Source organism: Balaenoptera borealis (assembly GCF_965194805.1).
Source record: "Balaenoptera borealis genome assembly, chromosome: 14".
Taxonomy (NCBI): Eukaryota; Metazoa; Chordata; class Mammalia; order Artiodactyla; family Balaenopteridae; genus Balaenoptera; species Balaenoptera borealis.
In genome coordinates, this window is record NC_138875.1 from 80,189,788 (window position 1) to 80,202,731 (window position 12,944).

Here is a 12,944-nt window from a genome sequence, read left to right on the forward strand (position 1 = left end):
CCAGAGTCCTGAAGGAGTTTGGTCCTCCTGGTGCTCCGTTCCACAAGGAGGAAGAGGGAGGGGTGGGGAGGACGCGGCTGACCACCCTGGACAAATCTCCATAGGAGCTGCATGGATGCCTAAATCTTCCAGAAGGCGGGACCAGAGGAGCACCATGAGTTAGGAGGGTGGCACTGATCAACTCCAGGCACCAGGGAAAGGTCGTCTGTGGTTCCAGAAGCGGTGAAAAGCCTGGGCTTTGGAATCCAGCCAACCTGAGCTTGAATCTACCCTTTCCAGACTAAGGGGGCATCCATCTGCCTTGTTAAGTTCTGGGTTCCTCATCTGCAAAGCTGCCATGAGGATCCAGTGAGAAAATGCCTAAGTGGTGCCCACCTGGGAAGCAAACAAGTCAGTGTCTCTGCAGGCAGGGCTAAGGCACACTTGAGGGCACATGGGGAATGCCATGCGAGCCTCAGACAGCTTGGAAACTTGGAAAGGGTTTATTTAAAACTTTCATGGAAAAGAGTTTATTTTTTTCAACTTCAAAGGCTAACAGGATAAGCTTCAGTTATCAAGAAAAGTTGCTTACGTGGGATATCTCATTCTCCAAAGGAGCTGCTGGCCGAATGAGACATCCTCTCTGTCTGAAAATTAAATATGTGAATTTATCTTGGGGGCAGGATCTGGGTCTTCCTCATCTTTGCAGCAACCTTCCCTAGCCCGCCTTCAGTGCCTGGGCTGGTGGCTGGTGCGTGATACATGCTGAACAGATACTGGAGAGGTGGAGGGAGAGAGGAGGAGAGAAAGAAAAAGGAAGGCAAGCCCAGCAGCAGGGAAAGCCCATCGAATGCTCCTCGTGTGGGGCCCTTAACAGTCTCCATCAATTTTTAAAAATGATTTCTATTTCTTATAAATTGTATCCCTTGCAGAGTGTGAAGTGCAAACACGTCCCCTTCAGCATTCCCTTCATTCTGCCCTCCTTCCTCCCCGATGGGGAGGTGGGGGACAGGGGTCTGACCACAGGCAAACTGGACTTCCATGGATCTTGCCCGGGAACTGCAGGGACAAACGGCCCCTTTTATGAGCAGCTCTGCCATTTCCTTAATGGATTCGTCCTGGCCCCCCAGCAGCCCCATGGAGCAGACGCAAGCCCGGAGACGGGCGTGGGGCTGGAATCAAGAAGGGCGGCCTTCCTGGAGGAGGGGTCCCCAAGACTCTTGCTGGTGAACACAGTCACGCTCATTTCAAACAGTTCATGGGGGATTCTAACCAGTTTATGAAAAGTTTGCTCCAAGCAGCCCAAATCCCTGATCCTTTCTCTCATCTCACACCAGCTCACGTTGCAACCCACCTGAGAAGGCACCGCCTTTCCTTCCGGAGTGCAAATGGGATGTTTTAAAAAGCTGGCCCCCGATATCCAATTGAGGAAACGTTAAGCAAACACCAATTTGGGGCCAGGTGCTCTTACATAACCCTGGACAACTCTGAAGAACAATCCCGTGAGCAACGGATAATGCTACACCCATGCCCGTTTTAAAGTCAAAAAGACTGAGGCTCAGGAAGCAGCCCAATCATACAGATAGTAAATGGCAGAGTCAGGATAACCATTCATTCACGCAAGCAAAGAACATCATCGCCTTCCTCCTCATGTCAGGTGCTGTGAGAGGCACTGGGGGTGTATAATAAAATAAGACAAGAATTCTTTCTTTAACCATCTTTCTTAGAATCATCTAGAAAGGAGTTTACTACCTAGATGGGTATATAAAGCCATCTCTTGTCCTTTCAAACATGAACATCTTTCTAATTGTCCCATCACCTCAAAATTGCCTCCTAATAGGAACATACATATCGATAATTACCTTAAATGTAAATGGATTAAATGCTCCAACCAAAAGACATAGACTGGCTGAATGGATACAAAAACAAGACCCGTATATATACTGTCCACAAGAGACCCACTTCAGACCTAGGGACACATACAGACTGAAAGTGAGGGGATGGAAAAACATATTCCATGCAAATGGAAAGCAAAAGAAAGCTGGAGTAGCAATTCTCATATCAGACAAAATAGACTTTAAAACAAAGACTATTAGACAAAGAAGGACACTACATAATGATGAAGGGATCAATCCAAGAAGAAGATATAACAATTGTAAATATTTATGCACCCAACATAGGAGCACCTCAATACATAAGGCAAATGCTAACAACCATGAAAGGGGAAATCGACAGTAACACAATAATAGTAGGGGACTTTAACACCCCACTTTCACCAATGGACAGATCATCCAAAATGAAAATAAATAAGGAAACACAAGCTTTAAATGATACATTAAATAAGATGGACTTAATTGATATTTATAGGACATTCCATCCAAAAACAACAGATTACACTTTCTTCTCAAGTGGTCATGGAACGTTCTCCAGGATAGATCATATCTTGGGTCACAAATCAAGCCTTGGTAAATTTAAGAAAATTGAAATCGTATCAAGTATCTTTTCCGAACACAATGCTATGAGACTAGATATCAATTACAGGAAAAAAATCTGTAAAAAATACAAACACATGGAGGCTTAACAATACACTACTTAATAACCAAGAGATCACTGAAGAAATCAAAGAGGAAATCAAAAAATACCTAGAAACAAATGACAATGAAAACACGACAATCCAAAACCTATGGGATGCAGCAAAAGGAGTTCTAAGAGGGAAGTTTATAGCAATACAATCCTACCTTAAGAAACAAGAAACATCTCAAATAAACAACCTAACCTTACACCTAAAGCAATTAGGGAAAGAAGAACAAAAAATCCCCAAAGTTAGCAGAAGGAAAGAAATCATAAAGATCAGATCAGAAATAAATGAAAAAGAAATGAAGGAAACGATAGCAAAGATCAATAAAACTAAAAGCTGATTCTTTGAGAAGATAAACAAAATTGATAAACCATTAGCCAGACTCATCAAGAAAAAAAGGGAGAAGACTCAAATCAACAGAATTAGAAATGAAAAAGGAAAAGTAACAACTGACACTGCAGAAATACAAAGGATCATGAGCGATTACTACAAGAAACTATATGTCACTAAAATGGACAACCTGGAAGAAATGGACAAATTCTTAGAAAAGCACAACCTTCCGAGACTCAACCAGGAAGAAACAGAAAATATAAACAGGCCAATCACAAGCACTGAAATTGAAACTGTGATTAAAAATCTTCCAACAAACAAAAGCCCACGACCAGATGGCTTCACAGGCGAATTCTATCAAACATTTAGATAAGAGCTAACACCTATCCTTCTCAAACTCTTCCAAAATATAGCAGAGGGAGGAACACTCCCAAACTCATTCTACGAGGCCACCATCACCCTGATACCAAAACCAGACAAAGATGTCACCACGAAGAAAGAAAACTACAGGCCAATATCACTGATGAACATAGATGCAAAAATCCTCAACAAAATACTAGCAAACAGAATCCAACAGCACATTAAAAGGATCATACACCATGATCAAGTGGGGTTTATCCCAGGAATGCAAGGATACTTCAATATACGCAAATCAATCAATGTGATACACCATATTAACAAATTGAAAAATAAAAATCATACCAAAAAAATTGCCTCCTAGAAATGATCCCATTTGGATTGGAACCAGGTTTCCAGAGTCTTGGGTTGGGAGGAACCACTTTCCCTCCAGAGGCTTCTTTTGAGATCTATTCCACCAACTAGTATTTCCTGAGCATTTGCTATGTGCCAGGCATGGTGCTCGCCCTGGATGTATAAACAGTGAACAAAGCAGACAGAGCCCTACCCTCAAATAGTTTAAAGTCTGGTCGGAGAGACACGCAGGTAAATAGACAAGCACAATGTAGTATGTTATATGGAATGATCGTGAAGGGCGGGGTATGGCACTTGGAACTGAGGGGAGTCAGGGAGGGCTTCCTGGAGAAAGTGATAACTGAGCTGAGCCTGGGGAGCTAGCAGAGTCGTGCAAGGAAGATCTAGGCTGAAGCGCTAGGGTGCAAAGAAGCCTCAGTGGTGGGCACGTCTCCTGCTGATGGCTCAGAGAAGCTGGAGCTCCAGGCATAAGGAGGGAAGTGGTGAGAGGGGAGGAAGGAGAGGTAAACGAGGATCGTGCAGGGTCTCCTCGGGAGACTGGATTTTATCCTGAGAGCCAGGGGGAACTAAGGAAGGGTTTTAAACAGGGAGGTGAAGGCTGGATAAGCATCTTGGAAAGACCCCCCTCTGGCAGCAGATACAATCACAGGGCAGCAAGTTCCCCTCTCAGGTTATCCTTCCCGCTCCCTGCCTCTGCGTGCCTTTTCCCACATCACTGCATTAAGTGCTCCTTAAGCCTTCTTGCAAAATCACTAAACAAAATCATTACCCCCTTCGCAGTGGGCATGTTCGAATGAGTACCCCAACCGAGCAGTTTTGACGCCCCTGGGGTCTCTCATTTGAGCCCGTGCTTCTAGAAATGTCTCCATATGCTCTCAGTGAAGGATCTCAAAAAACACCCCTTCCCTCACTGCCGACAGCTCAGTGGGGTTGAGCTCTTTGGCGTACAACTGGGTTAGAAAGAAAAAGGCAACAGCAGAAATGAGCAAGAGAGATGGGATGCATTAACACAGAAATAAGACTGAACGCTCCAGCAACATAATGAAAAATAATCAGGAAAACCCCGGCACTGGTCTCTCCACAAGAGGATACTGTAAGGAAGCTGTAGATTTATTACCTGTTGGTGATGCCTTCCCCGGCCCCCTCAGCTTCCCCGAGAGAGGAGAGCATGACCACAGGGTCCGCTGGGTTCCCAGCACCTGGGGGTGTTCATCACAGAGACCCATTTGTCATCTTTCAATTCAAGAAGGGATGATGGGAGAGGGTAGCAGGTGGGGTAGGAAAAGACTGACAGCTCTGGTCCAGGGTCAGGTTGAGATCAGATGCTCATCTTCTGTTCTGCTTGTCTGGTTCAAGGAGAAGAAGAGTGGGGGCTGGCAACTGTGTGGCCGGTCCTTTGCCCATGTAAAGTGGTTAAGGCTCTGGGACCTTGAATCAGAGGGATCAGTGGGTTTGAGGAGTGGATCCACCCGCAGTGAGACTTTGGGCCAACTGTTTACTCCTGAAGGCCTCTGTTTTCTCATCTGTAAAATGGGGATAATAATAGACCCTACCTTCCCTGGTTGTTGTAAGAATTAAATGAGCTTGTGCATGTAAAGTACGTAGCAAAATGTCTGGCACTCAGTCAGGCCTCAATACCTGGGGTCAGCATCATCATCATCCTCATATCCAATCCCCACCTCAGCCTCAAGAGAATTATAATCCTCCCTCACATACCACTGTAACTGGACCCAACTATAATAGGTAAAAACGCATATAAGGGACCATTCATTCCCATGACGATTATTGCCCAAACTGAAGTGTTTCTATTAATGGAAAAATAAGTTCGGGCTTCAAGCTGGTGATCTCTGAGATGCATGCTCATAATTATATCCTGCCAATATCCTGCCCGTTGTACAAATTCCCGAAGCCTCCGGGAACTTCGCAGCAGCTGCAACACCTGCTCATCATTTCCCCCGTTTTTCAAGAGCTGGGAAAATTAGGGCACGCAGTGGCTCAAACCAACCATGGCTTACTTCATGCTTTTATCTCCTTGTCACCTGTGGCTGAAGTCATTTTGCAAACACAGGAAAATTTCAGATAAAACATTGTATTTTAACGTAAGGACACGGGCTAGAAGGACATGCAGGGCAAGAAGGGAACCAAAGAGTATGTGAAATCCAAGTGAAAAGATCCAGTAACAGAGCAAAACCAGATAAAGAAGTGCATGGAAATTAGCAAAGTGACTGCGTACGTGAAAAGAATTAAGTGCAAGCGTGTCTAGCCAGGCTACTGCGGGCAGGAGGAGAGGGGACCTGTGGAAAGTGCATTAAAACACCACTGGAATAAATTGGAAATTGCGTGCTAGTTTCCAAACATCACTCTTTACCTTTCTAGGGAAATGATTATGGGTCTCACACCTGCAGACGTGGGCAGGGACCTTAACTGGAGCATGTGAAATGTTTCTACTAGCATAGACCTGCCTCGACCAACCTGGGTCACCTGGGACATGGGACTTCCAGTGCCCAACCCAGTCCCAAGCAAACCAAGCTGTTCGATCACTCTATTGAATAGTTTAGTAATGACACTCTAATGCTGGCACTCAAAAACTAAATAATGGATACACAGTCCCATTGGTTGGGAGTGAAGGATTTATGATATAAAACAGTGGTTCTCCTCCAAGGGCAATTTTGCCTGCCACCCCAGGGGACATTTGGCAATGTCTGGAGACATTTTTGATTGTCACAACTGAGGATGGAGTTGGGGGGGGTGGTGGAAACAATGGTGCTAAACATCCTCAATGCACAGGACAGCCCTCACCACAAAGAATTACCTAGCTCAGAATGTCAACAGTGCCAGGGTTAAGAAACCCTGATATAAACCCTGTAACATGTCTGTCTCCCAAGAAGTTGGCTGGTTCTGAAAATCCCCAAAGAAAAATGGAGAACAAGAACTATGGAAAAGTAGGAAATGGGCTAACTTTTCCATAACCTTGACCTTGCTTAAGCCCATGGAGGTGATTTGGTGAGTCTGTTTCTTTCCATACTTTGTGTTAATAGAGAATCCACTTCTGCAATGAAATAAGTGCTGAACAACTTAAAGATTCTGATTTGAAGGAATCCCCAAATCATTAAGGTGACTCACATGTCTTATCACATCAAATGCACATACTAGCCTCATTTTACATCAGAGAGGTTTAGAAACTCTCCCAGAGTCACACAGCTAGGAAGCGGCAGAGCCAGGACCTGCTCCCTCTAGCTCCAGCGTCTGGATCTTGCTGTTGCTTTACTGTCCTAAGTTGAGTTCCCTAGAAGCAGATCCTGAGACGGGTAATCTGGCAGGTGGTTTATGGAGGGAGTTCTCCAGGATGTTCCTCAGCAGGATAGGAACTGGGGGAGAAGCTAAGCAAGGATGTGGCTGCCGGCGACTACAGTCTCAGCCTGATCCCGCAGGGGCCTCTGCAGTGTGAACTGTACCATAGGGTCTGTCTGCCTTGAGGCGAGGAAGCTGGCCTTTTGCACACTTGCACCAGTTAGGCCCTGGCTCTGAGCCACCCGGGGGAGGAGCTGCAGTCACCCAAGGGCGAGCCTCCAGAGGAGGTCTCAGGTATGAGCCGTCGGCAGCAGCGCCCCTAAATGAGGTCACTGGGACTCTGAGTACGACATCAAGGCACACGTGGGCGAGCTAGGGCTGCGCTCGGCAGCCATTAATTTTATCACCTTATCTTCAAAACACAGGAGGGAGTACTCTGCGGTCCTAGAGGAAAATGAGTCTGAAACATCTGCAAGGTATTCTGATACCCGAACCCTTCCCGTCTCAGGCCCGGAGAGCAGGTGACTCAGAGAACATCAGACTCCTGGCTTCTGCCCTCCACTCCGCCACCCAGAGGAAAGGCCATCCTGACATCACATTCTCCTCCCCCAATCAGGTCCTGGCTGGCAGGCTGGTCCAGCGTGACGAGAGCTCCAGAGCCCAAGACTGCTTTCCCTGGACTGCGGCCGGACGCGCGGTGAGCGGTGCCCCCCTGCAGCCTGGAGGCACAGCGGTAAGGCCGGCGGCACAGCGGTAAGGCCGGTGCCGCAGTAGCAGAGCAGAGCCAGTCTCCTCTCGAGCCCGGGCCCCGCCTGCAAAACATGCTCAAACTCTTCTCAGCCCTGATCCAAGCCTCTGCCCATGCTATTTCCTCAGCCCAGAACACTCATGCTTATGTGCAAACAGGAATTATCCGAGAGTTTGGTTAAAAATGCAGATTTCTAGGCCCTACCCGTAGAGTCTGGGCCAGAGTCTGGGCTACTTCTCCATTGGTGGGTTTGGATGTCCCCTCCCTTCTACTCTCCAGCCTGTGCAGGAAAAAAAAAAAAAAAAAAAAAAAACCCACCTTGGTTCAAACTCTTATTTTCTAGAACACAAGCCACCCAAATCACCGCTGCCGCCAGTTTTCCTGCCAGAGATGCAGATAGAGGTGGAGAGGTTTCCAAGGAACCAGACCTCGGCTCTGCAGAAAGGTCCTTCTGTGGAAGGACTCTGAGAAGGAGGAAGGAGGCAGATAAGGCATGACTGAACCAGGGAAATGCATCAGCGTCTTACTGCGAAAGCAAAGTGCAGCCAGCTGAGTCCACGGCTATCAGACAGCATGTGGATTGTGCTGACATCCGCCCACTGAGAACTCAACTCCATTCCGTGCTCAAGAACCCATTAGATGGAAATGCCTCATTGTAGGTAACTGCAAATTGCCTTCTGAGCATAATTTCCTATTAGTTCACTGATCTCTCTATTCAGAATGCCGACAAGACAGCTGACGATAATTCTGGAGGAAGTGGGCACTGAACCAAAGCAGGAGGCAGAGGGTTAGATATTTGGAAGTATCCTGGTTTCCGGAGTGGAGGGGTACCCCAAATTAATTCATAACGTTAATTACAGTATTAGCTTTCATTTATTAAGCTCTTATAATGGGTCAGGTACCAGGCTAAGCATTTTCCCTTATTTATCTCAGCTGTTTTTTTTTTTAAACAATCTAGTAAGGTAGATATTATTTTCTTCTTTCTGTAGAGGAAGAAATTGAGCCTCAGAAGTGATTACACAGTTAGTGGCAGAGTCAGGATTCAAATGTAGGTGTGTGTGTCTGACCTACAGCCTGGGTTCCTAATCATACCTTATCATTTTGACTCAGCACACAAATATTTACTGGATGAATTTACTGGAGAAACCAGGATGAACAAGACTCATGTCTATAGAGTGAGGCCAAGGGATGTTAACAGCAGAAGAGACTGAAAAATAATCAGCAGAGACGGACCGACCTTCAAAAAAAAGAAATGTCAGCTTGGAAAATAAAATTGGATTTTGCCAAACTCCTGCTTTTATATAGAGCGGTGGTTCTCAAACTGTGGTCCCAAGACCAGCAGCAAGAACATCACCTGGGAACTTGTTAGAGATGCAAATTCTGGGGACCCACCTCAGACCCGCTGAATTGGAGACTCCGGGGCATAGGTCCAGGAAGCTATGTTTTAATAAACCTTCCAGGGGATTTTGATACACACTCAAGTTTCGAGACCCATAATCTAGAAAAATAAAATCAGCTCCACGAGGGAATTTGGAGCTCACGAGAGTAGCGCTTCTCAAACTTAATGTGCACAAGAATCACCAGGACAACCTTAAAATGCAGATTCGGATGCGGCAGGTCTGGGGCGGGGCCTGAGAGTCTGCATTTCTGATCAGCTCCCAGGTGATGCTGATGCTGCAGGACCAGGGGCCACACTTGGAGTAGCAACGGGTCTAAGCCAGGGAGTTTCTGGCAATAACACAACCAGAATTGCTCTAGGTTTAAAAAAGGGGGGGGGGGCGGGTGGGCGGGAAAGAACCATTGCCTTTGGGATAGGTTCAAACCCAAGCCTCTGGAAATGCTTTAGGAAAACAGGAAATGACCCGCATCACATACCACATTTTCCCCAAAGTTCCCACTCAGGTATAAGACCTTCTCTGAGCACTTTAATTAAAATTGCAGCCCCTCCCCTGACTCTTCCTGTCTCCCTTCTCCGCTGTGCTCGTCTCCTCAGCACTTCAGCATCATCTGAACAGATGACCTATTTTACTAATTCACTTTGTTTACTGTCTGGCCTTCCCCATCTCCATCTCTCACCGGCATGTAAGTTCCATGAGGGCAGGGATTTTGTCTGTTTCATTCACTGTTATTTCCCCTGTGCCTAGAACAGTGCCCGGTGCAGAGTACGTGCTCAATAAACATTAGTCAAGTAAATGAATACACATTTCTGCCCATTTTTTCTAAGAAGCTCCCTCCCCATTCTCGGCGCTGCCCTCTGGAATTTCACCTGTTGCTGCTCTCATGCATGTATTTCAGTTTCACCAAAATTCATTTCTCTATAGGTGTGTCTTCCCCTAAACTCCTTGACAATGGGGTCTGTGTGTTACCCTCTTCTGTCCTTCATTCAACCCTTCCACTCAAAATTCTGCCAACCTTTGAAAACACATATAAACAGCCATCCATCCTCACTATAATTAATGCAAAAACCACAGAATTTCATTCATGCAAACTTCAGCTGGTGGTATCAGTAATGCATGCTCCTAATTACATACTAGAGAGAGCGCTAAACTCCACTGCCATCACATAAGTACAACATCAAAGTTCCTGAAGCAACCCAGAACTCTGTAGCTGTTACAGACTCTGCTTTCACCTTTCGTGCAGTTTTTCTAAGGGCTGAGGCAAATTGGAAATATCAGTTGTTCCTTCCAACCACGGCTTGGTTTGAATCCTGCCTCTTAGAGTTCCAGGAGCTGTATCTGCACAAGGTGGAGTGAGGAGGACTTTTGATAAAACATTGTCATCTGGGGCAAGGACATTTCACCCGTTCCTTCCAACCGCCCTGTGGCAGGAGGTGCTAATACCACGCCCACTTTGCAGGTAAGGAAACTGAGCCCTGGGATGACAGTCCCTTGCTCAAGGTCACACAGGGAGTCTGGCAATGCAGGTGGGACTCCAGCTCAGTTCTGGCTGCTTTAAAGCCTCTGCTTCTGGCACCCACCTCTCTCCCCCAGGTCCCCGTCCCTCCCACAACCCTTGGCAGGGTCTGAGCCTCTGCTCATTACTTCTAGAACAGAGACAGCATGAGTGGAGGCTATCTCATACTTCTGCCTCTAGCGCTGAAAATTAAAATGGCTCAGGAAGTATTCAGCCTTGCCGACTCCTGGCTGCATCCCTGTCACCTAATTACCTGACTTCAAAGCCTCCACTCGGCAGGTGTGAAGATGTGAAAGCTGCCATTTCCCCTCAGAACATGGAGTGACTACACACAGATAAGACAGGCCCCAGAGCAGCTAGTGTACCGGGGAAATCAGACAGAACTTTGAGTTGGACCCGAGGGCTTGGCTTAGTGTGTCTCAAAGTCAGAAAGACCAGGGGCTGCCATCCTGGGTACTCACCTGAGAGTTGGGTCTGTAAAGGACCAAGGTGGGGATGTGGGCCTCCAAACACTAATGCTTGGTAGTTACTGACCCAATCTCCTTCCCTTGTGCCATGGAGCTTAAGGCTCCTTAGGGGCTAGAACTCATTAATCCTCCCCACAACTCCAGGAGGGACGGGCACTCAGCCTTACCTTATGACTGAGACATCCAGGCTGGGGGAAGAGTAAGAACTCCTTCATGGGGCAGGGATGTGGGGAGGCCTGAAGGAACCCAAATGAGTTCCCAGCCTGGACTGGATAAGGAAGAGGAAGTCTAGAGGAGAAAGAAGGGTTCCTACTTTTCAACTTAGTGGCTCCTGTAAGGCGATCAGATGCACACTCATTTGTAACCCTTAGATACAGTTGAATGTTATTGACTATTTTATAGTAATTGGACCAAAGCGGGTATTTAATACAAGTTTACAGAAGGAAAGAGGAAGGCCAGACAGAAAGGCATTTGTGACCTTTGACAGAGGACAAAACCCTAAGCCTGGCACTGGGCTATGTCCTTTGGTGCTGATTTATTCAACGCTCACCGTCACATTGGGCAGGTGTGATGATTATTCCTTTCATGCAGATGAAAATACTAGCAACAGAAATGTGGGGCGACTCGCCCAATGTCATTGAGCTAGACAGTGGTGGGACCAGGATGGAAACGCATCTCAGTCTGACTCCAGGGCCCACGCTGGGCACTGCAGTCTCTCCTACGTCCCTATCTGTTGCCAGCCACGACCCGGGATGGGTGCGTGGAAGCAGGGGAAGGCAGGGGCTTGTATGGTCTGGTCTTCTAACCAGAACTCAAGACCAACATGATGCCACAGGAAGGACAGGAGTTCAGGGGTCAGGGTTCAAGTCCTGACTGCCACTTCTTAGCTGTGTGACCTCAGGCTTATCCTTGCTGGGAGTCAGCTTTCACATCTGTAAAATGGGAAGAATCAGAACCACCCCCCCCCCCACAAGAGAGGCACCACAAGAAGAAAAACTAAAGGGCAAAAGGCCTTTGCAAACTCTAACTCAGGGATCAGCAAACCACGGCTGAGCGGCCAAAGCCAGCCATGGCATATTTTTGTACAAAAGGCTTTACTGGAATAAATAAATTTGTCACACTTATTTGTTTATATATTGTCTAAGGCTGCTTTTGAGCAACACAGCAGAGCTGAGTGGTTGTAACAGGGACCCACTGGCCCACAAAGCCTAAAATATTTACTATCTGGTCGACTAGAGAAAAAGTTTGCCAACCCCTGACTTCAGACGCTATGAAAATACAAGTTCCCACTGTGCCTCTGCAGACAGCACTATGCATTTCAGCATCGCCCTCAGCTCTGGTTCTTATTCATAAGCTCTCTCCGTGACCCTTTACCCATGTGTAGAGGTTGATTTAAGACCTATTTCTGAAAAAACAGAGAAGCAGCTCTCCTGAGAGCCAAGAAACCAAAATCCCATAAGCTATTTCAGAGCCCAGGATGGCTCCTGCCGACATCAGGGACCATGAAAAGGTGCTTCCAGGAACAGCCACTTACTTGCAGTTTTTACACTTGAGGCCAAAAAGCATCCCCTTCCCACAGACTGTGCATGTCTGAGACATCCAGTACTTCGTGGAAAACCTGCGGGAAAGAGACAGAAAGTGTTCAAGGCCAAGGTGATGGTGACTGACCTATCTCTAGAAGGACGACCACTGACAGGATAAGAACATGGGCCCTGGATTCCAGCCCCACTTCTTCAGAGATAGGTGACTTAATCGAGTTGCTTAAACTTCAGTCTCTTTATCTGTAAAGTGGGAATAATAACAGTATTGACCTCATAGGTTGTTCAGAGGATTAAACAAGGTCATGCACAGTGCAAGGGCTTTACACAGTGCCTTGTAAACAGAGAGCGCTCACTGAATTGGGCTGTGACTGTATTGTTACCCAAAC

General features: G+C 46.7%; 1 protein-coding gene and 1 long non-coding RNA gene across 16 annotated transcripts in view; one reads left to right on the forward strand and one right to left on the reverse strand.

The window, feature by feature from the left end:
- Positions 1 to 12,944, forward strand: part of LOC309611398 — a 545,103-nt gene that overhangs the window by 394,878 nt on the left and 137,281 nt on the right. The window lies entirely within an intron of this gene.
- The window catches only part of KSR2 (kinase suppressor of ras 2), a gene marked incomplete at its 3' end in the record, with an annotated part of 442,928 nt that overhangs the window by 106,610 nt on the left and 323,374 nt on the right, over positions 1 to 12,944 (reverse strand). For all 15 annotated transcript variants that reach the window (XM_082355701.1, XM_082355702.1, XM_082355700.1 and 12 more), the window contains one exon: positions 12,552 to 12,635. In XM_082355701.1, the coding sequence (XP_082211827.1) occupies positions 12,552 to 12,635 (84 nt within the window). The remainder of the gene's footprint in view (positions 1 to 12,551; positions 12,636 to 12,944) is intronic.